Below are 27,613 nucleotides of genomic sequence, written 5' to 3'. Positions count from 1 at the left end.
TCGACCTCCGCCGGGCAGAGTCACAGTCCATGGGTTCCACGGTAAGTGGACAGTTGGCGGCAATATGCCCGGGCTCACGACAGCGCCAACATAGTATGGGGCCCCGGTCCCCTTGGGGTTCTACCCGGGACTGGACTGTCCAGTTGGGACTCCTCTTCTGTCCCACATGATCCCCCTCTGAGCCGCCTCCCTTTGGGACACTTTTGACACCCCTTACATACGGAACAGTCTTACCAGGTGCTCCGGCCGACTTGCTGTTCCCGGGATTGGAACGTCGAGGAGGCACGGCTTGCAGTAAGTCCTCCGTGGCTTTATACCTCTCGACGAGGCTCATGAGTTGGTCCACGTCCTGGGGACCTCCTTGTCCCACCCAGTGCTGGATTGCGGGGGGCAACGAGCGTATAAACTTATCCAGAACCACTTTCTGTACGATCTCTGCCGGGGACGACTCCTCCGGCTGCAGCCACTTTCTCACCAGGTGGAACAGGTCGTACATCTGGGAGCGATCTGGCAGGTGGTCAGCAAAAGTCCAGGCATGTACGCGTCGGGCCCGCACATGGGTGTCTACGCCCAAGCGTGCCAGGATCTCACCTTTCAGCTTATTATAGTCCTTGGCATCCTGCTCAACGAGGTCAAAATAGGCCTTTTGGGGTTCTCCCGTCAGGAAAGGCGGTACTACCTCAGCCCACTGAGGCGCCGGTAACTTCTCCCTCTCGGCCACTCTCTCAAAGACTGCGAGACAGGCCTCGATGTCATCGGTGGGTGTCATCTTTTGTAAGGCCACCTGTACCGCGGTACGGGTAGTGGGGAGCGAACCAGACGTCCTCTGCACACTTTGTGCCACCGCCAGGATTTGCTCTTGCAGCTGCTGGTTAACCCGCTGTTGCTCCTGCAAGGCTAACCGATTGGCTTCCGCCAGGAGAGCATTAGTCTCGGCCTGAGCTCTCATGGCCTCCTCATGGACCTTTTGCTGGCTCGCCGTCACTTGTTTCTGCTGAGCAAACGCTTGCTGTTGCTGAGCAAACGCTTGTTGTTGTTGCACGGTAACTTGCACCAGCTGCTTTATCAGTTCTTCCATCTTGGCAGTGTCTGGTTGCTGCACCATTGCAGCTTTCACCCAGAACATGGGGGTTACAGCACTCTCCAGTCAATCTCTCTTGGGCGGTTGCCCTTAGCAACAGTTCTCCAGCTGCAGCAGCAAAATGTCCATTAATGGATGTATGTCTCTTTAAGACCGCTGCCCGCATCCAAACACCATATGTGAGGGATTAGCGGTTAGGATCGGTAGCAACCTGGGCATAAGCAGTCAGAGACAGTGACACTTGCGGTAAAGTCTTTAGTCCAGGCGTTGCCTGGGTTTATTTCAAAGCAAACAAAGCAAAATACAGGCCTTAACATCAGGCAAACATAAAGTAAATCCTGCTCGTCCGAGCACTTACTAAACATGTAGCGTCCCTGTCTACACACTGGTAACAAAAATGGCTCCTGCACACAGCCAGCCAGGACTCTCAAACCTGCAAAGGTCTCAGCTCTCTCTTAGGCCCTGTAGGCCCAGGCTTTATATGGCCTGGTACCAGCGTCACCTGGTACGTGGGAGTGACCATCCCACCCTTCACTTTGGTCACTCCAGGAAAAGCCGGTCCGGATTATGCGGCTTGGAGCCACTTACTTGCTACAGCGTGTTAGTAGCTTAATGCTACTAACACTATACTGCCGGCTTCCTCCACCGAGCCCAGGCTGCTCGGTGGCACGTATCTGCCCAAGCGCTCCCCAAGGCAGCATAGGAGAGCATCCTAGGCGACACATACCTGCCCTCCAGCACCTTGCCGGTCACCGTCTCACAATATATATATATATAAAATTTAGAAACTCACTGCATTTGTGAGGAGAATAAAGACTATCGCAACTCATTTATTATTCTTGTTCTTACGGTATTTTCATTACCAATATACACTTGTGTTTTTTTCAAATGCATTTTATTTGGAAGTACACATATGAGACACAGATATAAAGCACATTAAGTCAGGCAGCAAATAGTGATAGCAATTCAAATACTACAAACACTTAAAATGTACAGCTTCCTGTAGTTACGAATATGCATACAAATATTTAGAATTAAAATACTGAATTCTAAAAATGAAAAGGGACCACCTGTCATACCGACATCATAAGAAGGCTAAGACATATGTATGTAGGGGAAATCCACAAAACACTGAGCGAGGATGACTGATGGTCTATCATCCCTTATAATGATATAGTGCGAGGGTGTCAAGGTCATGGCCAGCGGGTCAAATATTATGTCTTTTCTTCCACCTTCACGGTATGACTGCTTCTTGATTTATCAGCAGAGGGTATTGCTGTATTGCAGAGTCTATAATATAACAACCTCTGTTCATGACTCAAGGAGCAGTCGTACCATGCCAGGTGGAAGAAGCGAAATGTTGAGTTTGACACATGCGATATAGTGCATTTAGAAATTTTGAGGGTTTCCCACAGCAGTAGGATCACAAGTCTATGGTCTAACAGCAGCTTCCTAATATACGAAAATAAAGTTTGGCTATAAACCAATGAAAGTTTTGTAATGATGTGAGATTGGCAAGGGTGTAGCTGTAGTGGCCCAGAGTTAGTGGGACCCTTCCATAATGTTAAATGTTTATCTTGTGCAATTATATTCAGTGTCTTCTATGTTGTATGCATTTGATCTGTATTGCACCTTTGCAGCACTAAATGTTTAATGTCTGGGTTATGCCTGAGAAATGTATCATGTTTAGAGATGAGCGAGCGTACTCGTCCGAGCTTGATACTCGTTCGAGTATTAGGGTACTCGAGATGCTCGTTACTCGAGACGAGCACCACGCGGTGTTCGAGTCACTTTCATTTTCTTCCCAGAAAATTTTGCGCCGTTTTCTGGCCAATAGTAACACAGGGAAGGCATTACAACTTCCTCCTGTGAAGTTCCAGCCCTATCCCACCCCCCTGCAGTGAGTGGCTGGGGAAATCAGGTGCCACCCGAGTATATAAACTGGGGCCGCCTGCTGCTCGCCACAGATGCACGCTGAGACACATTAGGGAAAGTGCCGTCTTGCTGTAGCTGCTATAGGGAGAGCGTTAGGAGTTATATTAGGCTTCAAGAACCCCAACGGTCCTCCTTAGGGCCACATCTGACCGTGTGCAGTACTGTTGAGGCTGCTTTTAGCAGTGTTGCACTTTTTTTTTTTTTTTGTATATCGGGCGTGCAGACCATAGCGTCCTCAGTCTGCAGTCATTTTACTGAGTATAGGGGCAGTACTGGTGAGGCAGGGACAGTGGTACAGGGAGGTATACTGGCTATATAGGCAGTGAGTGGGCTTTTTCAAAAAAATTGGAAAAAAAAATCTTTGGGCTGCCTGTGACCGTGTTCAGTTTACTACATGTCTGCTGGGGGTAGTAGTCGCTCACTTTTTACCCAGCTAGGTGTTACTGCAGCCTTGCACATAATTTTTTCTGGCTGCACTGTGCTTTCAATAACCACAGTCATCCTCCAACAGGGAAATCCATATACAGGCTATATAGGCAGTGGGCTTTTTCCCAAAAATTGGGAAAAAATACTATATTTGGGCTGCCTGTGACCGTCTTCAGTTTACTGTGTGTCTGCTGGGGGTAGTAGTCATCAATTAATACCCAGCTAAGCGTTACAGCAGGCTTACGCATAATAGTTTCCTGGCTCTGCTGTATCCGTTACATGATCGCCGTCATCCCGCCAGAGGGAAACAGTATACATATATACGCTGCATACAGTGTCTGTCTGGTTTTTCACCTCACCATTTTAAACAATTGAAGCAAAATACGTAAGGCCTACCACTGGCCTTTGGCCACTTGACTGGTTCTGCGCTGTGAATTCCAGTAGCTCAGTCATACGCACCTAGGTCTCACTACAGGCTTGCGCATAATTGTTTCTTGGCTCTGCTGTGCCCGTTACATGATCGCCGTAATCCCGCCAGAGGGAAACAGTATACATATATACGCTGCATACGGTGTCTGTCTGGTTTTTCACCTCACCATTTTAAACAATTGAAGCAAAATACTTAAGGCCTACCACTGGCCTTTGGCCACTTGACTGGTTCTGCGCTGTGAATTCCAGTAGCTCAGTCATACGCACCTAGGTCTCACTACAGGCTTGCGCATAATTGTTTCCTGGCTCTGCTGTGCCCGTTACATGATCGCCGTAATCCCGCCAGAGGGAAACAGTATACATATATACGCTGCATACGGTGTCTGTCTGGTTTTTCACCTCACCATTTTAAACAATTGAAGCAAAATACTTAAGGCCTACCACTGGCCTTTGGCCACTTGACTGCTTCTGCGCTGTGAATTCCAGTAGCTCAGTCATACGCACCTAGGTCTCACTACAGGCTTGCGCATAATTGTTTCCTGGCTCTGCTGTGTGCTCCGTAAGCGAAGTCAGCCTCCAACCACAGGCCAATAAGCGACACATTTAATTACAGCGTTCTGTTTCTGCTCTACTCGTAATACACCATGCTGAGGGGTAAGGGTAGGCCTAGAGGACGTGGACGCGGGCGAGGACGCGGAGGCCCAAGTCAGGGTGTGGGCACAGGCCGAGCTCCTGGTCCAGGTGTATCGCAGCCGACTGCTGCGGGATTATGAGAGAGGCAAGTTTCTGGGGTCCCCAGATTCATCTCACAATTAATGGGTCCACGCGGTAGACCTTTATTAGAAACTGAGCAGTGTGCGCAGGTCCTGTCGTGGATGGCAGAAAGTGCATCCAGCAATCTATCGACCACCCAGTCTTCTACGCCGTCCACAGCTGCAACTCTGAATCCTCTGGCTGCTGCTCCTCCTTCCTCCCAGCCTCCTCACTCCATGAAAATGACACATTCTGAGGAGCAGGCAGACTCCCAAGAACTGTTCTCGGGCCCCTGCCCAGATTGGGCAGCAATGGTTCCTCTCCCACCGGAGGAGTTTGTTGTGACCGATGCCCAACCTTTGAAAAGTTCCTGGGGTCCGGGGAATGAGGCTGGGGACTTCCGGCAACTGTCTCAAGAGCTTTCAGTGGGTGAGGAGGACGATGACGATGAGACACAGTTGTCTATCAGTGAGGTAGTAGTAAGGGCAGTAAGTCCGAGGGAGGAGCGCACTAAGGATTCGGAGGAAGAGCAGCTGGACGATGAGGTGACTGACCCCACCTGGTTTGCTAAGCCTACTGAGGACAGGTCTTCAGAGGGGGAGGCAAGTGCAGCAGCAGGGCAGGTTGGAAGAGGCAGTGCGTTGGCCAGGGGTAGAGGCAGGGCCAGACTGAATAATCCACCAACTGTTTCCCAAAGCACCCCCTCGCGCCATGCCACCTTGCAGAGGCCGAGGTGCTCAAAGGTGTGGCAGTTTTTCACTGAGAGTGCAGACGACCGACGAACTGTGGTATGCAAGGTTTGTCGCGCCAAGATCAGCCGGGGAGCCACCACAACCAGCCTCACCACCACCAGCATGCGCAGGCATATGATGGCCAAGCACCCCACAAGGTGGGACAAAGGCCGTTCACCACCTCCGGTTTGCACCACTGCCTCTCCCCGTATGCCCCAACCTGCCACTGCGATCCAACCCCCGCCTCAGGACACAGGCACGACCGTCTCCCAGCCTGCACCCACACCCTCACCTCCGCTGTCCTCGGCCCTATCCAGCAATGTCTCTCAATGCAGCGTCCAGCCGTCGCTAGCGCAACTGTTTGAGCGCAAGCACGCCGCCACGCACCGCACGCTCAAGCGTTAAACGTGCACATAGCCAAATTGATCAGCCTGGAAATGCTGCCGTATAGGCTTGTGGAAACGGAGGCTTTCAAAAACATGATGGCGGCGGCAGCCCCGCACTACTCGGTTCCCAGTCGCCACTACTTTACCCGATGTGCCGTCCCAGCCCTGCACGACCACGTCTCCCGCAACATTGTACGCGCCCTCACCAACGCGGTTACTGCCAAGATCCACTTAATCCTGGCCACATTCCGAAAACCAACTAAATAAAACCGCGCTACTAGGTCCGCAGTCGCGACCACATTCCCACCAGCGTGGTTACTGTTAAGGTACATATTACCAGTCTGACTGGGGCATGCACTGTGGGCCGAAGCCCACCTGTATTGTATCTGACGTTAGCTCTGCTGAGCAGGGCACTGCAATGGGATACATTTATGTACCGCCGATGGGTTCCAGGGAGCCACCCATGCTGTGGGTCCATAGGGACTTCACATTACGGATTTGTACCTGCCAGTGTCTATGTATTAAAAACCCCGGTCAGACTGGGGCATGCAGTGTGGGCTGAAGCCCACCTGCATTTAATCTGACGTTACCTCAGCTGTGCTGGGCACTGCAATGGGATTTGTTTATGTACCGCCGGTGGGTTCCAGGAAGCCACCCATGCTTTGGGTCCACACAGACTTCACATTAGGGAGTTGTACCTGCCTGTGTCTACTTTATAAAAAAAACCCAGTCTGACTGGGGCATGCAGTGTGGGCCGAAGCCCACCTGTATTTAATCTGACGTTAGCTCTGCTGTCCAGGGCACTGCAATGGGATTTGTTTATGTACCGCCTGTGGGTTCCAGGGAGCCACCCATGCTTTTGGTCCACACGGACTTCACATTAGGGATTTGTACCTGCCTGTGTCTATGTATTAAAAACCCCGGTCAGACTGGGGCATGCAGTGTGGGCCGAAGCCCACCTGCATTTAATCTGACGTTACCTCAGCTGTGCTGGGCAATGCAATGGGATTTATTTATGTAACGCCGGTGTGTCTACTTATAAAGAACCCCAGTCTGACTGGGGCATGCAGTGTGGGCCGAAGCCCACCTGTATTTAATCTGACGTTGGCTCTACTATCCGGGGCACTGCATTGGGACAAACTACAGGAGCAACACAGCGCTAATGAGACGTGCACAGCTACGCTAGCATTGGAGTCTGCTGTAGGCACGCGATTGCTGAGGGTTTGTGCAGAGGCCTATGTCCTGGGTGCAGTATAAAAAGTCCGCTTCCAGCCTAAGATTGCTGAATCTGTGGGCCGAGGCCTATGCCGTGGGCGCGGTGCAAGTCTGCCATGTTTGGCCGCTCAGATCAATTTTTTGTTCATGTCTTGGGTTTCCTAGGACCCACCTATGCTGTTGGTGCAAACTTAGTTCCCATTGCAGTGTTTGACCTGTCTGGCACAAAGGCACTGACTGACTTGGGTAGGGGGCAGAGCGCTGACGGCTTTCCCCTTGCAGTGTGGATTGAGCTATGCAACACCTTGACAGAATGAATACTGTGTGGCACATGGATTCCCCATTGCTATGCCCACGTTTGCAGCTCCTGACGGAGGTGGCACAGGATTGAAGTTCTCATTGCTTCTGTACAGCATTGTGGGCTATCGCCCCGCCCCTTTTAAAGAGGGTCGCTGCCTGGCCCTGCCAACCCTCTGCAGTGTGTGCCTCTGGTGCTCCTCATGGCAGACGCACTTATAAATAGACATGAGGGTGGTGTGGCTATGAGGCCAGCGTGAGGGCAGCTGAAGGCTGCGCAGGGACACTTTGGTGTGCGCTGTGGACACTGGGTCATGCGGGGGGGTTGGGCAGCATGTAACCCAGGAGAAGTGGCAGCGGAGTGTCATGCAGGCAGTGATTGTGCTTTGTTGGAGATAGTGTGGTGCTTAGCTAAGGTATGCCTTGCTAATGAGGGTTTTTCAGAAGTAAAAATTGTTGGGGGGGGGGGGGGGCACTCTTGCCGCTATTGTGGCTTAATAGTGGGACCTGGGAACTTGAGATGCAGCCCAACATGTAGCCCCTCGCCTGCCCTATCCGTTTCTGTGTCGTTCCCATCACTTTCTTGAATTTCTCAGATTTTCACAAATGAAAACCTTAGCGAGCATCGGCGATATACAAAAATGCTCGGGTCGCCCATTGACTTCAATGGGGTTCGTTACTCGAAACGAACCCTCGAGCATCGCGGGAAGTTCGACTCGAGTAACGAGCACCCAAGCATTTTGGTGCTCGCTCATCTCTAATCATGTTGTATGTGACCTTGTGGTATATATGTGTTTGCACGGTGAATGCGGTGGATGTGGGTGTGTGAGAATCAGCCAGCACACAGACACTGTCTCATCTGTCTGCGTGTGGAAGCATGGAAGAAGCCGAGCGATTCCCTGTTGTGCGACTTGGGATTATTCTGCTTGGGATGTACCAGTGCTACTACAAAGTAGTGAGTGAGGAGATGAATCATTATCTGGCAAGAGTATGGCACAAGAAGCATGAGTGTGGACCAGTAGAGAGTGAGAGAGAGAGTCACCGAGAGCGGGATCTCACAGATAACTAGCCTGTGGATGTCCAGAATCATCCCGAGGAGTCCTCCCTGTCGCACCACCACTGTTCTGAAGTTAAAGTAATAGACACTACTGACCGTTCCCGGTTTGTCCATGAAAAGTTGCCCTGTGTGTGGACTCTTTTATTATAACATCCAGTTTCACCGCAGAGGACAGAACGGTGGCGTCACAAGTGACAAAAGAGACTCAAGGTAATTTTCAATTGCCTTTCCCTGTGAGCTCTCCCTGCAGTAACTTGGTCAGGTCCCGATCTACCTCAGGTAGATTGTAGAGCCACCGGTGACAAAGTTTTAGCTACCCCGCCATCTCCTCGGCTGTGGGCCTGCTCCTCGGATGCTGCATAGCTATTGGGGGCAGAGGTAGTGGTTGCACCTAGGCTCTGAATTAGTTAATGCAACCCTCTGGTTCTCATTAAACGTTGCGCATTAAATGCAAAATGTAAAGTGGAGGAAGAGTCTTAGATGACTGAAGCACAATATGATGATGGCAAAATTGATAGAGGAGTTTAAGAGGGGACTAAACCTCTTTTTAGAGCACTATGACATTACAGGATATAGACATTAAATAATCAGAAGGGTTGTTGATATGGGTATCTTCCGACCGTCGTAGAGTCATGAAGGAACCTTCTCTGAAGAGTGTTGATCCAAGAATTATTTTGACTGCCATTATAGAGTCGGGAGGGGTGGGGTAAATTGGCTTCTGCCTCATCAGGGGTTTTTTTTTTGCCTTCCTCTGGGTCAACACAAGGGGTCATAGGCTGAACTGGATAGACATTTATCTTTTTTCAGCCTTGCATACTATGTTATTATATTACTATGTATGTAATATGCATAAAGCAGTCTAAGACCTTGGTGGCCATTTTACCTAAATGAAGGCCATGCAGCCAGAGGGTCCTTGGCAGGAAGATGTAAAAGGAAGATATTAGATATTTTTATTTTAATAGAATAATTCCACATTAAATATTGTAACAAAATGGAGTATCACTTTAAGTTAAGCAATGCTAATTTTGTATAATCTTGTATATAGTAAAATAATATTTTGTGCATAGAAGAAACTGTTTCCAATAATTGAAGTCCCTTTCTTAAATTATTTTAGATTTAGAAATTCCTAAAACGTTTTCCTATTTTGCATATATATTTGTGAATCCTATCTCTGCTCTAAAGGCATTGAGGCTGTGCATTGTATAAACTTCCTCAAGTAAGTTATATTCAGATTCTCCTGAATGTAATCCACACTACAGTTCATTAAGTGGTTTTCTGGGACTTAACTACTGATGACCTATCTTCAGGATATGGTACTGTAGGCCATCAATAGTTAAGTGCCTGAAAGCCCTTTTAATTTCAATACATCACAAATAAGACAAGTAAACATGCTTTGTACTCATACACATTGCTTACAAATGAATGGAGCTTTGATTTCCTTAAAGGGGTTTTCCAGGCAGCGCCTGCTGTCAGTGCTGGGATGCACCTACCCCGTGTAGTGGCTTGCACTTGCAGGCTGGGGTCCTACTGATTTGAATGAGAGAGCTGTGGTTGCGATTGGCGAGTGCCAGCCACTACACGGGGATTGGAGCAAAAGACTCAGCATTGACCCCAATGTATCCCGGTACTGACAGTGGCTGCTGTCTGGAAAACACCTTAAAAGTTTTCTTTCATCAAAGTATTCACCCTTAGCAGTGATCACAGCATTTATTCACCTAAATAAATCCATATTCATCACAAACTAGTTTATTAATTTTCAAAAAAAATCGACAACTCAGGTGTTATATTGAAATTAAAGGGGTTGTCCAAACTTTTACTATCGATGCCCCATCATCAAGATAGGTCATTATAAGTTGAATAGCAGGGATCCACCACTCAGGATCCCCACCCATCAGCTGATCACCAGGTCCTACCAGTGTGGACAGCGCTGAAAGCAGATAATATAGTACTGTCCCTATTGCAGCAGCCTGGTTTGGTACTGAATGGTATAGCTCCCATTAATTCAATTCCTGTAGTTTTGACACTACAGGGAACCTTGTATTTTTAAGAAAATCAATTCTAGAGAATGCAACTCTAATTGTTCCTATGGAAATTTACAACACAATACCACATCAATAAACAGCAATTGCCAATTTCAATTTTGCATTCTTTATAACAATGTTTCCATCTTTTAAAGTTAATAGGGAAAATTGCCACAAAGGTGTGAAAGGAGGGTATGTTATAGTTATAAAAGAAAGCAGCAAGCCTTAACAAGCGATCACACCAGAGACACCAGCCTTTTTACGAGAGACATCAGCCCCTTTACGATTGGAGCTTCCTTATGGAAATTAGGCACGTGACCCCGAAGTGCAGCATGAAATCCAGTAAGCAAATTGTGTGTGGATCAATTTCAGTGTGAATTCATATTAGCATGGGAAATCGAGTGACCTAATCAACTTCAAATGAGGCATGGACATTGGTGCTAGACTAGCCGGGGCCAGAATTACAAAAGCTGCCAACATCGTGAGCTTTTCTTATGCAATATTTTTGAGAGTGTAATGAGAATGGTGTGATCAAGGAAAAACATCCAGAGAAAGGGGATCCTGTGGATGCAAACAAATTGTCAACAACAGGAGCCAGATGAGGATGCCAAGAATTGTTTTGATGGACAGGCATTGCACAGTTAAGCAAATTGGAGCTGAAGACAATGTGACACAACTTATTGTTCTTTAGCACAGATGTGCTACAACAGCAGACAACCAGGTCGAGTGCCATTGCTATCTAAGAGAAGTGTTAGGAGTGTTAAAGTAGATCAGAAGTGTGATAACATTAATAGAAAATAATATATAAATAACAGACATCCACTGTTTATGTTTTCCCCCACTATCGTCTTAACAGTGACTTCAAAAGAAGCTCTTCACTGAAAATACATTATCATATTAAAAGGATTGTCAGAGGTTTACAAGCCCTGTCCATACGCCATATTAGAGTACATCAATGTCATACATGAGGTTCCCCCATCTCAGGCCTCCTTCAATTTACCAGAATGAAGAGTTCTGTAAGAGTGCCCCCCCCCCCCTTCCACTACACATCCATGCAGTACATAAATGGCCACCATGTAATGTTATATTGACCCAGCAGCAGATACTTTAGGGAAAATACATGCTTGGACTTGAGTTTATAAAAATAAGAAACTATCACAAAATCACATTATATATTGCTAATAATACATGACAAACTGTTATAAGGAAAATCCAGTAAAATGTTTTTTTATAGCCTAGATAGAAAGCCGATGACCTAACCACAGGCCTAAAGGATAGACTCAGTATTTTTTATAAGGTGGTGTGAAGAGGACTTGGGGAATGAGCAGGGAATATACATATTCTTTATATTGCGTTTGTATTTTATTTAAGGTATACAAAACCACAAAGCAACAAATGTAAGAATTCTTTTTTTTGCTACATAACTAGAATACCCGCTTATCTCCTGTGAGATGAGTTGGTGTTTAACAGCTAGTTGCTGTAAAAAATATATCCCCATAGCCCAAAAATTAATGTTAAAAAGAATCAGAACATCGGTATAATTAAGAAATATAGAATGCACTCCAAATGGAAAAGATCAGCTATAAAATAGCATATAAAACTGACTTTCTAAATGTATAATCTAAAATGTTATTCAATTCATTGAAATAGTAACATTAATGAAGACAAACTATTACAGAGCTCCTATTGGGCGAGTCGGACCCACTTCCAGAGCTGCTTTTCTTGTTTTTCTGTGCCAAAGAGGTTCCAAATCGGAGAGTTTCATAGACAGGATCTACTTTGTTTCCACAAGCTGTAAAACACAAGATATTTGTATGTTCCATAAATTTAAAAGATCTTTTCATGTGCTGACCTCTAATATCACATACTTAATAATAAAAAAATAATACAGAATAAGCGTAGAAAGAAAAAAAAATTGGTACGGTGTTAGGGCTCGTTCAGACGAGCGTGTTTTGGTGCGTGCATACGCACGCACAAAAACACGCTTGTATTTACAACACTGCATTCCCTAGGGTGTGTGCACATGTCCGTACTTTGCGTGCCTGCAAAGATAGGACATGCGTGCACCATAGGGAATGCACGCATTGTTTTCAATGGCCAATTACATTCAGCTCTTTCAGCAGGCGGGGATTTTAAATCTCCGGCTGCTGATAGAACAGCTGTTCAGCAACACAGTGCAGGGGACAGCAGGAGAAGATGCGGCTGTGCCCCGGCAGCTGAAGGGAGGTGAGTACCTATTTTTTTCTTTTTTTTACTATTTTAAAAGGCTTTTCAGGGAAGGGCTTATGAAGCCCTTCCCTGCAAAGCCAGTAACAGCTGCCGGGGCTCAGCGGGGACTTCTGCTGCTGTCCCCGGCTCTGTAGAGCTGCTGAGCTATCAGCAGCTGGGGATTTAAAATCCCCTCCTACTGGTAGCTCTGATTGTGATTGGCTGAAGCAATTCAGCCAACCACAATCAGAGCTACCAGCAGGCGGGGATTTTAAATCCATGGCTGCTGATAGCTCAGAACTACAGAGCCTGGGACAGCGCTAAAAGTCGCGGCTGAGCCCCGGCAGCTGAAGGGAGGTGAGAATTGTTTTATTTTTTGCACTATTTTAAATGGCTTTTCAGGGAAGGGCTTATGAAGCCCTTCCCTGAAAAGCCATTGACAGGATGCCGGCAGCAGGATTCTCTACCGCAGCTGTCATGTGTGACAGCTGCGGTTGGGAATTGAAAAATTCCTTTTGCTGCATCTGCATCTGCCTGTGGCAGATGTAGCAGCAGGGAATTCTTTTAACTAGCGGGGGTGAAGGATACATCTGCCGCATGCGGCAGATGTGTTCTTCATGTCCGCGGGGGTCACAGCAGCGGCGGAGAGGTAAGTTTTTTTAAATTCTTTTTTTGTTTTGCACTAAAATGTTTCTTTTTCAGGGAAGGGCTTATATGTAAAGCCCTTCCCTGGAAAAGAATGCAGGGGACCGGCAGAGCATTGTTTTCAATGGAGCCGCCGGCAGCAGCAGCGGCTCCATTGACAACAAGCACGCAGCTGTGTTCACGAGTGCTTTTGCTCGTACCTAAGTGCGGACGTATGTACGCACCTAAGTACGCACCAAAACACGCTTGTCTGAACGAGCCCTTAGCCGGTAGAGCATAATGTGATTGTTTTCAGTAGGAGAAACCAAATCATCTTGAAGATATGATACCTTTTAATGGCTAACATTATATGTTATAGTAAGCTTTCCAACCTACTCGGGGTTTTTCTCAGGCTTAATGGAACAGATCCAAAGAGGCATGCATAGATATACACACATACATATGACAAGTCACAGACATGGTGGAATTAATTTGATCTTTAAACAATTTGCTCTTTAAACAGGATGAGCAGAGGAGTAAATACTTAATTAGTCCACTGATAAGGATGTGAAAGTTTTATGGTCTCTAAATTGATGTTAGGGGGTCACCAAGCCTGTGTATTTTCTCTGCTATAGATTTCTCATACACTCCAATGGAGCATGAAGCCATTTTCAATGTTGATTCCTGCCTTGATAGTGTCAAAGATGTTTATAAATTTGTACTCCCAAAATTATTCTATAAAATTAGGATTTGAAGTTGCCTTTTAATATATTGAACTTCATATGTTCTATATTGTCAGGATGACCTGATGACCATGGAGGTCCCTTCCAACTCTACCATTTTATGATTCTATGATATTGTGTTCATTACTAGAAAAGTACTCAGCCGCAGATAATTATGTCTCTTTATTTAATTGTGTGGCAGTGAGATATCATCCTAGCTTTCAGTTTTTGTCCCGTTTCTCCAACATAGAATCATAGAATGGTAGAGTTGGAGGGGACCTCCAGGGTCATCGGGTCTAACCCCCTGCTCGGTGCAGGATTCACTAAATCATCCCAAACAGATATTTGTCCAGCCTTTCCAAGCGAAAAGAGGAATTGACAGCAAACTTCAGGTGCAAGGATAAAATTCACATCCCCATGGATGTGGAATGATATGGGGAAGTGGATCCTTCCCTTTTATATGGACGTGCAAACATAGCTGCTTCACTGGTAAATATCACCTCACCTGTTTAAAAGTGCTGATGTGAAAGCCTTTTTGTTGTATTGCATATTTGTCCAGCCTTTGTTTGAACACTTCCATTGAAGGAGAACTCACCACCTCCCATGGTAACCTGTTCCACTCACTGATCACCCTCACTGTCAGAAAGTTTTTTCTAATATCTAATTTGTGTCTCCTCCCTTTCAGTTTCATCCCATTGCTTCTAGTCTTTCCTTGTGCAGATGAGAATAGGGCTGATCCCTCTGCAGTGTGAGAGCCCTTCAGATATTTGTAGACAGCTATTAAGTCTCCTCTCAGCCTTATTTTTTGCAAGCTAAACATTCCTAGATCCTTTAACCGGTCTTCATAGGACATGATTTATAGACCGCCCACCATCTTGGGCCCCTTGGGAACATAAAGGGCCCCAAGAGGACATTTACTGCACAAGATCAGGTACACAACATCGGATGTGGAATATGTGAATGTCCTGGGGATCTTATAGTCCTGCTGTGTGTTGGGGATTTGTATCCTGTCCGCGGTCAGTACATGTCAGCAGGTCTTGCACTTTCATGTCTTGTGTCTGTGACTCGAAAAATGCTCAGCTACAGATAATTTGTTTTGCTGAAAGTGAGGATGAGGTCTCCCACACAATTAAAGAAAGAAACATTTTTTTTCAAATGTCACATTGAATTCGTAATGATTTGATTTGGGAATTTAAAACGCCAACAAATTAAAATTAGGAGCTTAATCAAACTAATATCTAAAGTCTGGGATGTGGATTCCTAGTATAATTGCCCTAATGTGTATAGAATATGACTACTAGGTGGTGGGCAAATGTATGTAAAGCCGAGCATTATGGGGAGTTATATTTACTTAATAACTAGTCTTACAGGGAAGGAGATTCTCAAGTCCTTTCAAGATCATTAGAAGAAATTTAGGGTTAAAAGTCAGGCATTATTAATATTACTGTTAGGGAACAGCTTACCACTGAAGGCACCGCCGCTTGCCGGGGGGCGCACTGTCCTACCGGTCGCCGCTGGTGGTCAGATGGGCATCTCTACTTGGGGCTCTCCTGTGCTGGTAGTCGCCCGGACTTGCCGGTGGCGCGTGTCCCGCCACATGCGGAAGCGCGTCTCTCTTGGCCAAATGCATGGCTCTCCTGCAAGGGTGCACGGTAGGAAGGGGCTGGATTTATGACATCACCGGCTGTTAAGAGACGACTCGGGAGTCCAATTCTACCAATCCCTCTTCCATCCAGACCATGGTTGCATTTGTCTATGAACTTTGTCAGGGATCTACCTTTCTCTCATAGACATTCGGTCAAATGGGTGGTGGTACACAGAATTTCTAAGATGGCACATTTTGTTCCACTAAAGAAGCTACCGTCGGCTCCTGAATTAGCGTCCATTTTTATCAAGGAAGTAGTACATTTACATGGCATTCTTGACAACATGGTGTCTGACCGAGGGGTTCAGTTTGTCGCCCGGTTTTGGCGTGCATTTTGTAAAGACATCGTTGTTGATTTGTCTTTCTTCACGGCATTTCCCCCTGAGTCAAATGGGTAGACTGAGCGCATGAACCAAGAACTCATTCAGTACCTCAGGCTATATGTCAGCGATCGTCAGGAACAGTGGGTAGATTCTTTGGTGTTGGCAGAGTTTGCCATTAATAATCACTCCAATTCAGCCTCTGGAACGTCACCATTTTTCTGCAATGGCTATCATCCCCGATTTCCCTTTTCTGTTTCTCCTGCTTCCGAGAACCCATCTGCGGATTCAATGGTCAAGAGGCTCCAGGAGATTTGGGGTGAAGTGCGTTGTAATCTAGAGCATTCTCAGAAGGTTATGCTGAGGAATAACGTGAATAGACATACAGTGTTCGATTCATTTTCTGTTGGTTAGTTGGTTTATTTATCATCCAAAAATCTGAAATTAAAGGTCCCCGCATTGAAATTGGCTCCGCGATTTGTGGCACATTTCCCGGTGTCCAGGATTGTCAATCCAATGGCTTATGAATTGGCACTGCCGATTCATAGAGTTTTTCATAATTTTTTGTTGAAGAGATACGTCCCTCCTGTGGTTTGATGTATACAAATTTTGTTGTATATGGAAAAAACCATTGGCACTCATTTGGGTAAATATTCAAGCCTCGCTTTATTACGTGATATTTCAGATTTTCTTTGTTTGGCAGCAGAGAAAATTACTAGATGCAAATTCATCTTTTTTGTTAGGAATTAGAGATGAGCGAGCACCAAAATGCTCGGGTGCTCGTTACTCGAGACGAAATTTTTCGCGATGCTCGAGGGTTCGTTTTGAGTAACGAACCCCATTGAAGTCAATGGGCGACTCGAACATTTTTGTATATTGCCGATGCTCGCTAAGGTTTTCATTTGTGAAAATCTGGGCAATTCAAGAAAGTGATGGGAACGACACAGCAATGGATAGGGCAGGCGAGGGGCTACATGTTGGGCTGCATCTCAAGTTCCCAGGTCCCACTATTAAGCCACAATAGCGGCAAGAGTGGGCCCCCCCCTCCCAACAATTTTTACTTCTGAAAAACCCTCATTAGCAAGGCATACCTTAGCTAAGCACCACACTACCTCCAACAAAGCACAATCACTGCCTACATGACACTCCGCTGCCACTTCTCCTGGGTGACATGCTGCCCAACCCCTCCGCACGACCCAGTGTCCACAGCGCACACCAAAGTTTCCCTGCGCAGTCTTCAGCTGCCCTCATGCCACACGCTGGCCTCATAGCCACACCACCCTCATGTCTATTTATAAGTGTGTCTGCCATGAGGAGGAACCGCAGGCACACACTGCAGAGGGTTGGCACGGCCAGGCAGCGACCCTCTTTAAAAGGGGCGGGGCGATAGCCCATAATGCTGTACAGAAGCAATGAGAAATCCAATCCTGTGCCACCTCCATCAGGAGCTGCACACGTGGGCATAGCAATGGGGAACCCATGTGCCACACACTATTCATTCTGTCAAGGTGTCTGCATGCCCCAGTCAGACCGGGGTTTTTTTTATAAATAGTCACAGGCAGGTACAACTCCGCAATGGGAATTCTGTGTGCACCCACAACATGGGTGGCTCCCTGGAACCCACCGGCTGTACATAAATGTATCCCATTGCAGTGCCCAGCACAGCTGAGGTAACGTCAGGTTTAATGCAGGTGGGCTTCGGCCCACACTGCATGCCCCAGTCTGACCGGGTTTTTTAATACATAGACACTGGCAGGTACAAATCCCTAATGTGAAGTCCCTGTGGACTCACAGCATGGGTGGCTCCCTGGAACCCACCGGCGGTACATTAATAAATCCCATTGCATTGCCCATCACAGCTGAGGTAACGTCAGGTTTAATGCAGGTGGGCTTCGGCCCACACTGCATGCCCCAGTCAGACTGGGGTTCTTTAGAAGTGGACACATGCAGTTACAACTCCGTGTGGACCGACAGCATGGGTGGGTCCCAGGAAGCCACCGGCAGTACATAAATACATCCCATTGCATTGCCCATCACAGCTGAGGTAACGTTAGGTTTAATGCAGGTGGGCTTCGGCCCACACTGCACGCCCCAGTCAGACTGGGGTTCTTTAGAAGTGGACACATGCAGTTACAACTCCGTGTGGACCGACAGCATGGGTGGCTCCCTGGAACCCACCGGCGGTACATAAATATATATTCCATTGCAGTGCCCAGCACAGCTGAGGTAACGTCAGCTTTAATGCAGGTGGGCTAAAAATTACTAGGATTACAATGTAGGCGAGGGCCCAAAAAAATTGGTGTACCAACAGTACAAATGTACCTCAGAAAAATTGCCCATGCCCAACCAAGAGGGCAGGTGAAACCCATTAATCGCTTTGGTTAATGTGGCTTAATTTGTAACTAGGCCTGGAGGCAGCCCAGTTAAAATAAAAATTGGTTCAGGTGCAAGTTTCAACGCTTTATTGAATTGAGAATTGAAACGTATAAACATTGTTTACAAAAGTTATATGACTGAGCCTTGTGGGCCTAAGAAAAATTGCCCGTTCGGCGTGATTACGTGAGGTTTCAGGAGGAGGAGCAGGAGGAGGAGGATGAATATAATACACAGATTGATGAAGCTAAAAGGTCCCCGTTTTTTATGGTGATAGAGAACGATGCTTCCATCCGCGGGTGCAGCCTACGTATTGTTTAGGTATCACTGCTGTCCGCTGGTGGAGAAGAGAACTCTGGGGAAATCCAGGCTTTGTTCATCTTTATGAGTGTAAGCCTGTCGGCACTGTCGGTTCACAGGCGGGTACGCTTATCCGTGATTATTCCCCCTGCAGCACTAAACACCCTCTCTGACAAGACGCTAGCCGCAGGAGAAGTAAGCACCTCCAGGGCATACAGCGCGAGTTCAGGCCACGTGTCCAGCTTTGACACCCAGTAGTTATAGGGGGCAGAGGGGTCACGGAGGACGGTCGTGCGATCGGCTACGTACTCCCTCACCATCCTTTTACAGTGCTCCCGCCGACTCAGCCTTGACTGGGGAACGGTGACACAGTCTTGCTGGGGAGCCATAAAGCTGTCAAAGGCCTTGGATAGTGTTCCCCTGCCTGTGCTGTACATACTGCCTGATCTCCGCGCCTCCCTTGCTACCTGGCCCTCGGAACTGCGCCTTCTGCCACTAGCGCTGTCGGATGGGAATTTTACCATCAGTTTGTCCGCCATGGTCCTGTGGTATAGCATCACTCTTGAACCCCTCTACTCTTCGGGTATGAGAGTGGAAAGGTTCTCCTTATACCGTGGGTCGAGCAGTGTGTACACCCAGTAATCTGTAGTGGCCAGAATGCGTGTAACGCGAGGGTCACGAGAAAGGCATCCTAACATGAAGTCCGCCATGTGTGCCAGGGTACCTGTACGCAACACATGGCTGTCCTCACTAGGAAGATCACTTTCAGGATCCTCCTCCTCCTCCTCCTCAGGCCATACACGTTGAAAGGATGACAGGCAAGCAGCATGGGTACCCTCAGCAGTGGGCCAAGCTGTCTCTTCCCCCTCCTCCTCATGCTCCTCCCCCTCCTCCTCCTCAACGCGCTGAGATATAGACAAGAGGGTGCTCTGACTATCCAGTGACATACTGTCTTCCCCCGCCTCAGTTTCCGAGCGCAAAGCGTCTGCCTTTATGCTTTGCAGGAAACTTCTCAAGAGGCATAGCAGAGGAATGGTGATGCTAATGATTGCAGCATCGCCGCTCACCATCAGGGTAGACTCCTCAAAGTTTCCAAGGACCTGGCAGATGTCTGCCAACCAGGCCCACTCTTCTGTGAAGAATTGAGGAGGCTGACTCCCACTACACCGCCCCTGTTGGAGTTGGTATTCCACTATAGCTCTATGCTGCTCATAGAGCCTGGCCAACATGTGGAGCGTAGAGTTCCACTGTGTGGGCACGTCGCACAGCAGTCGGTAATGTGCGCTGAGCCGGCGCACCTTTCCGAGCAGGTCTGACAAGCGTGGGTAGCTTTTCAGAAAGCGCTGAACCACCAAATTAAAGACGTGGGCCAGGCATGGCATGTGCGTGAGGCTGCCGAGCTGCAGAGCCGCCACCAGGTTACGGCCGTTGTCACACACGACCATGCCGGGTTGGAGGCTCAGCGGCGAAAGCCAGCGGTCGGTCTGCTCTGTCAGATGCTGCAGCAGTTCGTGGGCCATGTGCCTCTTCTCTCCTAAGCTGAGTAGTTTCAGCACGGCCTGCTGACGCTTGGCCACCGCTGTGCTGCCACGCCGCACGACACCGACTGCTGGCGACGTGCTGCTGCTGACACATCTTGATTGCGAGACAGAGGTTGCATAGGAGGAGGAGGAGGAGGAGGAGAAGGAGGAGGAGGAGGAGGAGGGTGGTTTAGTGGAGGAAGCATACACCGTCGCAGATACCACCACCGAGCTGGGGCCCGCAATTCTGGGGGTGGGTAGGACGTGAGCGGTCCCAGGCTCTGACTCGGTCCCACCCTCCACTAAATTCACCCAATGTGCCGTCAGGGAGATATAGGGGCCCTGCCCGCCTGTGCTTGTCCACGTGTCCGTTGTTAAGTGGACCTTGGCAGTAACCGCGTTGGTGAGGGCGCGTACAATGTTGCGGGAGACGTGGTCGTGCAGGGCTGGGACGGCACATCGGGAAAAGTAGTGGCGACTGGGAACCGAGTAGCGTGGGGCCGCCGCCGCCATCATATTTTTGAAAGCCTCCGTTTCCACAAGCCTACACGGCAGCATCTCCAGGCTGATCAATTTGGCTATATGCACGTTTAACGCTTGAGCGTGCGGGTGCGTGGCTGCGTACTTGCGCTAGCGACGGCTGGACGGTGCGTTGAGAGACATTGCTGGATGGGGCCGAGGAAAGCGGAGGTGAGGGTGTGGGTGCAGGCCAGGAGACGGTAGTGCCTGTGTCCTGAGAGGGGGGCTGGATCTCCGTGGCAGGTTGGGGCACAGGGGGAGAGGCAGTGGTGCAAACCGGAGGTGGTGAACGTCCTTCGTCCCACCTTGTGGGGTGCTTGGCCATCATATGTCTGCGCATGCTGGTGGTGGTGAGGCTGGTGGTGGTGGCTCCACGACTGATCTTGGCGCGACAAACCTTGCGCACCACAGTTCGTCGGTTGTTTGCACTCTCAGTGAAAAACTGCCAGAGCTTTGAGCACCTCGGCCTCTGCAGGGTGGCATGGCGCGAGGGGGCGCTTTGGGAAACAGTTGGTGGATTATTCGGTCTGGCCCTGCCTCTACCCCTGGCCACCGCACTGCCTCTTCCAACCTGCCCTGCTGCTGCACTTGCCTCCCCCTCTGAACACCTGTCCTCAGTAGGCTTAGCAAACCAGGTGGGGTCAGTCACCTCATCGTCCAGCTGCTCTTCCTCCGAATCCTCTGTGCGCTCCTCCCTCGGACTTACTGCAATTACTACTACCTGAGTGATAGACAACTGTGTCTCATCGTCATCGTCCTCCTCACCCACTGAAAGCTCTTGAGACAGTTTCCGGAAGTCCCCAGCCTCATCCCCCGGACTCCGGGAACTTTCCAAAGGTTGGGCATCGGTGACGACAAACTCCTCCCGTGGGAGAGGAACCATTGCTGCCCATTCTGGGCAGGGGCCCGGGCACAGTTCCCGGGAGTCTGCCTGCTCCTCAGAATGTGTCATTGTAATGGAGTGAGGAGGCTGGGAGGAAGGAGGAGCAGCAGCCAGAGGATTCAGAGTTGCAACAGTGGACGGCGTAGAACTCTGGGTGGTCGATAGATTGCTGGATGCACTTTCTGCCATCCACGACAGGACCTGCTCACACTGCTCATTTTCTGATAAAGGTCTACCGCGTGGACCCATTAATTGTGAGATGAATGTGGGGACGCCAGAAACATGCCTCTCTCCTAATCCCGCAGCAGTCGGCTGCGATACACCTGGATCAGGAGCTCAGCCTGTGCCCACACCCTGACTTGGGCCTCCGCGTCCTCGCCCGCGTCCACGTCCTCTAGGCCTACCCCTACCCCTCAGCATGGTGTATTACGAGTAGAGCAGAAACAGAACGCTGTAATTAAATGTGCCGCTTATTGGCCTGTGGTTGGAGGTTGACTTCGCTTACGGAACGCACAGCAGAGCCAGGAAACAATTTTGCGCACGCCTGTAGTGAGACCTAGGTGCGTATCACTGAGCTAGTGGAATTCACAGCTCAGAAGCAGTCAAATGGCCAAAGGCCATTAGTAGGCCTTAAGTATTTTGCTTCTATTTTTTTAAATGCTGAGCTGATACAGCAGACAGCGTATAATATTATGTATACTGTTTCCCTCTGCCGGGATGACGGCGGTGATATAACGGAGACAGCAGAGGCAGGAAACAATTTTGCGCAAGCCTGCTGTAACACTTAGCTGCGTATTAATTAGGACTTCTACCCCCAGCAGACAGATACTGTAGGCAGCGTATAATATTATGTATACTGTTTCCCTCTGCTGGGATGACGGCGGTGATGTAACGGAGACAGCAGAGGCAGGAAACAATTTTGCGCAAGCCTGCTGTAACGCTTAGCTGCGTATTAATTAGGACTTCTACCCCCCGCAGACAGATACTGTAGGCAGCGTAAAATATTATGTATACGGTTTCCCTCTCCCGGGATGACGGCGGTGATGTAACGGAGACAGCAGAGGCAGGAAATAATTTTGCGCAAGCCTGCTGTAACGCTTAGCTGCGTATTAATTAGGACTTCTACCCCCAGCAGACTGATACTGTAGGCAGCGTATAATATTATGTATACTGATTCCCTCTGCCGGGATGACGGCGGTGATGTAACGGAGACAGCAGAGGCAGGAAACAATTTTGCGCAAGCCTGCTGTAACGCTTAGGTGCATATTAATTAGGACTACTACCCCCAGCAGACACGCAGTAAACTGTACACGGTTACAGGCAGCCCAAATATAGTATTTTTCCCCAATTTTTTTGAAAAAGCCCACTGCCTATATAGCCTGAATATCTCTTTCCCTGCCTCACCAGTACTGGCCCTATACTCTGTGCAATGACTGCAGACTGAGGACGCAATGCTCTGCACGCCCGATATACAAAAAAAAATAAAATTGTGCAACACTGCTAAAAGCAGCCTCAACAGTATACTGCACACTGTCAGATGTGGCCCTAAGAAGGACCGTTGGGGTTCTTCAAGCCTAAAATAACTCCTAACGCTCTCCCTATAGCAGCAGCAGCAGCAGCAGCACTGTCCCTGATCTCTGTCAGAATGCATCTGTGGTGAGCCGCGGGCGGGGCAGATTTAAATACTCGGGTGACACCTGATCTCCCCAGCCACTCACTGCAGGGGGGTAGTATAGGGCTGGAACATCACAGGAGGAAGTTGTAATGCCTTCCATGTCTTTCTATTGGCCAGAAAAGCGCGCAAATGTCTCAGAGATGAAAGTGAAAGTAACTCGAACATCACGTGGTGCTCGTCTCGAGTAACGAGCATCTCGAACACCCTAATACTCGAACGAGTATCGAGCTCGGACGAGTACACTCGCTCATCTCTATTAGGAATCTAATTTGAAAACATTGAATCTTAACTAGGGCTCCTATGGTTGGTGAGAAGTTTGGACCAAGTTGTTACACTACCCTCAGCACTATTTGGCTTGTTGGGAGGGGGCGTGGCCACCATGTATAGCCAGATTTATAGTTTAATTTACATGTATGATTTATGCCAGAAAATGGTGTAAACTGTGAAAAAAATATACTCCTGGTCTGTGAAGGTGTATGGATATGCCAAGAGGCACCTAATAAATGAAGAGGAGTAAGCCTGTTCATGTATCACGTGCATTGTGTGCCAGGGGAAATTGTACTAAGACCAGTGTTGGTTAAAGAGTAGCACAGAAGATCTATATGCAGGTCAATAGTCTTCATTTGTTTTTAATGGGCATATTACTACTAATCAGCTGAATACAGGAATTTATAAGTGCCAATCAGGCAATGTGTAATAATAAAATGTACAGGGTTAGTATTAATAGTGTTATTAAAAACTAGAAAAATACAATATGATACTTAATACTGCAGCTCATTAATTTCAATAATTTACTCAAATTGCTGATTTTTCAGAAATGAACAAAAAAATGAATTTGGATTTATTAGTAGAGATGAGCGAACGTACTCGTCCGAGCTTGATACTCGTTCGAGTATTAGCGTGTTCGAGATGCTCGTTACTAGAGGCGAGCACCACGCGATGTTCGAGTTACTTTCACTTTCATCTCTGAGACGTTAGCGCGCTTTTCTGGCCAATAGAAAGACAGGGAAGGCATTACAACTTCCCCCTGCGACGTTCAAGCCCTATACCACCCCCCTGCAGTGAGTCGCTGGCGAGATCAGGTGTCACCTGAGTATATAAATCGGACCATCCCGCGGCTCGCCACAGATGCATTCTGACAGAGATCAGGGAAAGTGCTGCTGATGCTGGAGCTGCTATAGGGAGAGTGTTAGGATTGATTTTAGGCTTGTAGAACCCCAACGGTCCTTCTTAGGGCCCTATCTGACCGTGTGCAGTACTGTTGAGGCTGCTTTTTGCAGTGTTGCACTTTTTTTTTTTTTGTATATCGGCCGTGCAGAGCATTGCGTCCAGAGCATTGCGTCCTGCAGTAATTTTACATAGTCCAGGGCCAGTAGTGGTGGTGAGGCAGGGACAGTGAAAGACATATACAGTCTATATAGGCAGTGGGCTTTTCCCAAAAAATTTGGGAAAAAAAAATCTATTTGGGCTGCCTGTGACCGTCCTGACTGTACTGCGTCTCTGCTGGGGGTAGTTGTCCTAATTCATACGCAGCCACCTAAGTGTTACAGCAGGCTTGCGCAAAATTCTTTCCTGGCTCTGCGTTGCCTCTTACATCACCGCTGTCATCCTGTCCAGAGTGAAATAGTCTGCAGTAATTTTACATAGTCCAGGGCCAGTAGTGGTGGTGAGGCAGGGACAGTGAAAGACATATACAGTCTACATAGGCAGTGGGCTTTTCCAAAAAAATTTGGGAAAAAAAATCTATTTGGGCTGCCTGTGACCGTCCTGACTGTACTGCGTCTCTGCTGGGGGTAGTTGTCCTAATTCATACGCAGCCAGCTAAGTGTTACAGCAGGCTTGCGCAAAATTCTTTCCTGGCTCTGCGTTGCCTCTTACATCACCGCTGTCATCCTGTCCAGAGTAAAACAGTCTGCAGTAATTTTACATAGTCCAGGGCCAGTAGTGGTGGTGAGTCAGGGACAGTGAAAGACATATACAGTCTATATAGGCAGTGGGCTTTTCCAAAAAAATTTGGGAAAAAAAATCTATTTGGGCTGCCTGTGACCGTCCTGACTGTACTGCGTCTCTGCTCGGCGTAGTTGTCCTAATTCATACGCAGCCAGCTAAGTGTTACAGCAGGCTTGCGCAAAAGTCTTTCCTGGCTCTGCTGTGCGTTCCGTAAGCGAAGTCAGCCTCCAACCACAGGCCAATAAGCGGCACATTTAATTACAGCGTTCTGTTTCTGCACTACTGGTAATACAGCATGCTGAGGGGTAGGGGTAGGCCTAGAGGACGTGGACGCGGGCGAGGACGCGGAGGCCCAAGTCAGGGTGTGGGCACAGGCCGAGCTCCTGATCCAGGTGTATCGCAGCCGACTGCTGCGGGATTAGGAGAGAGGCACGTTTCTGGCATCCCCACACTCATCTCACAATTAATGGGTCCACGCGGTAGACCTTTATTAGAAAATGAGCAGTGTGAGCAGGTCCTGTCGTGGATGGCAGAAAGTGCATCCAACAATCTATCGACCACCCAGAGTTCTACGCCGTCCACTGTTGCAACTCTGAATCCTCTGGCTGCTGCTCCTCCTTCCTCCCAGCCTCCTCACTCCATTACAATGACACATTCTGAGGAGCAGGCAGACTCCCAGGAACTGTTCTCGGACCCCTGCCCAGAATGGGCAGCAATGGTTCCGAATCCTCTCCCACTGGAGGAGTTTGTCGTGACCGATGCCCAACCTTTGGAAAGTTCCCGGGGTCCGGAGGATGAGGCTGGGGACTTCCGGAAACTGTCTCAAGAGCTTTCAGTGGGTGAAGAGGACAATGACGATGAGACACAGTTGTCTATCACTCAGGTAGTAGTAATTGGAGTAAGTCCGAGGGAGGAGCGCACAGAGGATTCGGAGGAAGAGCAGCAGGACGATGAGGTGACTGACCCCACCTGGTTTGCTACGCCTACTGAGGACAGGTCTTCAGAGGGGGAGGCAAGTGCAGCAGCAGGGCAGGTTGGAAGAGGCAGTGCGGTGGCCAGGGGTAGAGGCAGGGCCAGACCGAATAATCCACCAACTGTTTCCCAAAGCGCCCCCTCGCGCCATGCCACCCTGCAGAGGCCGAGGTGCTCAAAGGTCTGGCAGTTTTTCACTGAGAGTGCAGACGACCGACGAACAGTGGTGTGCAACCTTTGTCGCGCCAAGATCAGCCGGGAAACCACCACCACCAGCATGCGCAGACATATAATGGCCAAGCACCCCACAAGGTGGGACGAAGGCCGTTCACCGCCTCCGGTTTGCACCGCTGCCTCTCCCCCTGTGCCCCAACCTGCCTCTGAGATCCAACCCCCCTCTCAGGACACAGGCACTACCGTCTCCTGGCCTGCACCCACACCCTCACCTCCGCTGTCCTCGGCCCCATCCACCAATGTCTCTCAGCGCACCGTCCAGCTGTCGCTAGCGCAACTGTTGGAGCGCAAGCGCAAGTACGCCGCCACGCACCCGCACACTCAAGCGTTAAACGTGCACATAGCCAAATTTATCAGCCTGGAGATGCTGCCATATAGGGTTGTGGAAACGGAGGCTTTCAAAGGTATGATGGCGGCGGCGGCCCCGCGCTACTCGGTTCCCAGTCGCCACTACTTTTCCCGATGTGCCGTCCCAGCCCTGCACGACCACATCTCCCGCAACATTGTACGCGCCCTCACCAACGCGGTTACTGCCAAGGTCCACTTAACAACGGACACGTGGACAAGCACAGGCAGGCAGGGCCACTATATCTCCCTGACGGCACATTGGGTGAATTTAGTGGAGGGTGGGACAGAGTCAGAGCCTGGGACCGCTCACGTCCTACCCACCCCCAGAATTGCGGGCCCCAGCTCGGTGGTGGTATCTGCGGCGGTGTATGCTTCCTCCACTAAACCACCCTCCTCCTCCTCCTCCTCCTACGCAACCTCTGTCTCGCAATCAAGATGTGTCAGCAGCAGCACGTCGCCAGCAGTCGGTGTCGCACGGCAGCACAGCGGTGGGCAAGCGTCAGCAGGCCGTGCTGAAACTACTGAGCTTAGGAGAGAAGAGCCACATGGCCCACGAATTGCTGCAGGGTCTGACAGAGCAGACTGACCGCTGGCTTGCGCCGCTGAGCCTCCAACCGGGCATGGTCGTGTGTGACAACGGCCATAACCTGGTGGCGGCTCTGCAGCTCGGCAGCCTTACGCACGTGCCATGCCTGGCCCACGTCTTTAATTTGGTGGTTCAGCGCTTTCTGAAAAGCTACCCTCGCTTGTCAGACCTGCTCGGAAAGGTGCGCCGGCTCTGCGCACATTATCGCAAGTCCCACACGGACGCTGCCACCCTGCGCACCCTGCAACATCGGTTTCATCTGCCAGTGCACCGACTGCTGTGCGACGTGCCCACACGGTGGAACTCTACGCTCCACATGTTGGCCAAGCTCTATGAGCAGCGTAGAGCTATAGTGGAATACCAACTCCAACATGGGCGGCGCAGTGGGAGTCAGCCTCCTCAA

General features: G+C 49.0%; 1 protein-coding gene across 1 annotated transcript in view; it reads right to left on the bottom strand.

Annotated features, from left to right (window-relative positions):
- STAC (SH3 and cysteine rich domain) overlaps window positions 1–27,613 on the bottom strand; it is a 361,279-nt gene that overhangs the window by 111,271 nt on the left and 222,395 nt on the right. Inside the window, exon 5 of the mRNA XM_066585075.1 lies at window positions 12,008–12,123. Within this exon, the coding sequence (XP_066441172.1) occupies window positions 12,008–12,123 (116 nt within the window). The remainder of the gene's footprint in view (window positions 1–12,007; window positions 12,124–27,613) is intronic.

This window comes from Eleutherodactylus coqui, chromosome 12, assembly GCF_035609145.1.
Source record: "Eleutherodactylus coqui strain aEleCoq1 chromosome 12, aEleCoq1.hap1, whole genome shotgun sequence".
Classification (NCBI taxonomy): domain Eukaryota; kingdom Metazoa; phylum Chordata; class Amphibia; order Anura; family Eleutherodactylidae; genus Eleutherodactylus; species Eleutherodactylus coqui.
The sequence above is the reverse complement of the archived record's forward strand: the minus strand, read 5'-3'. Positions and strand labels throughout refer to the sequence as shown.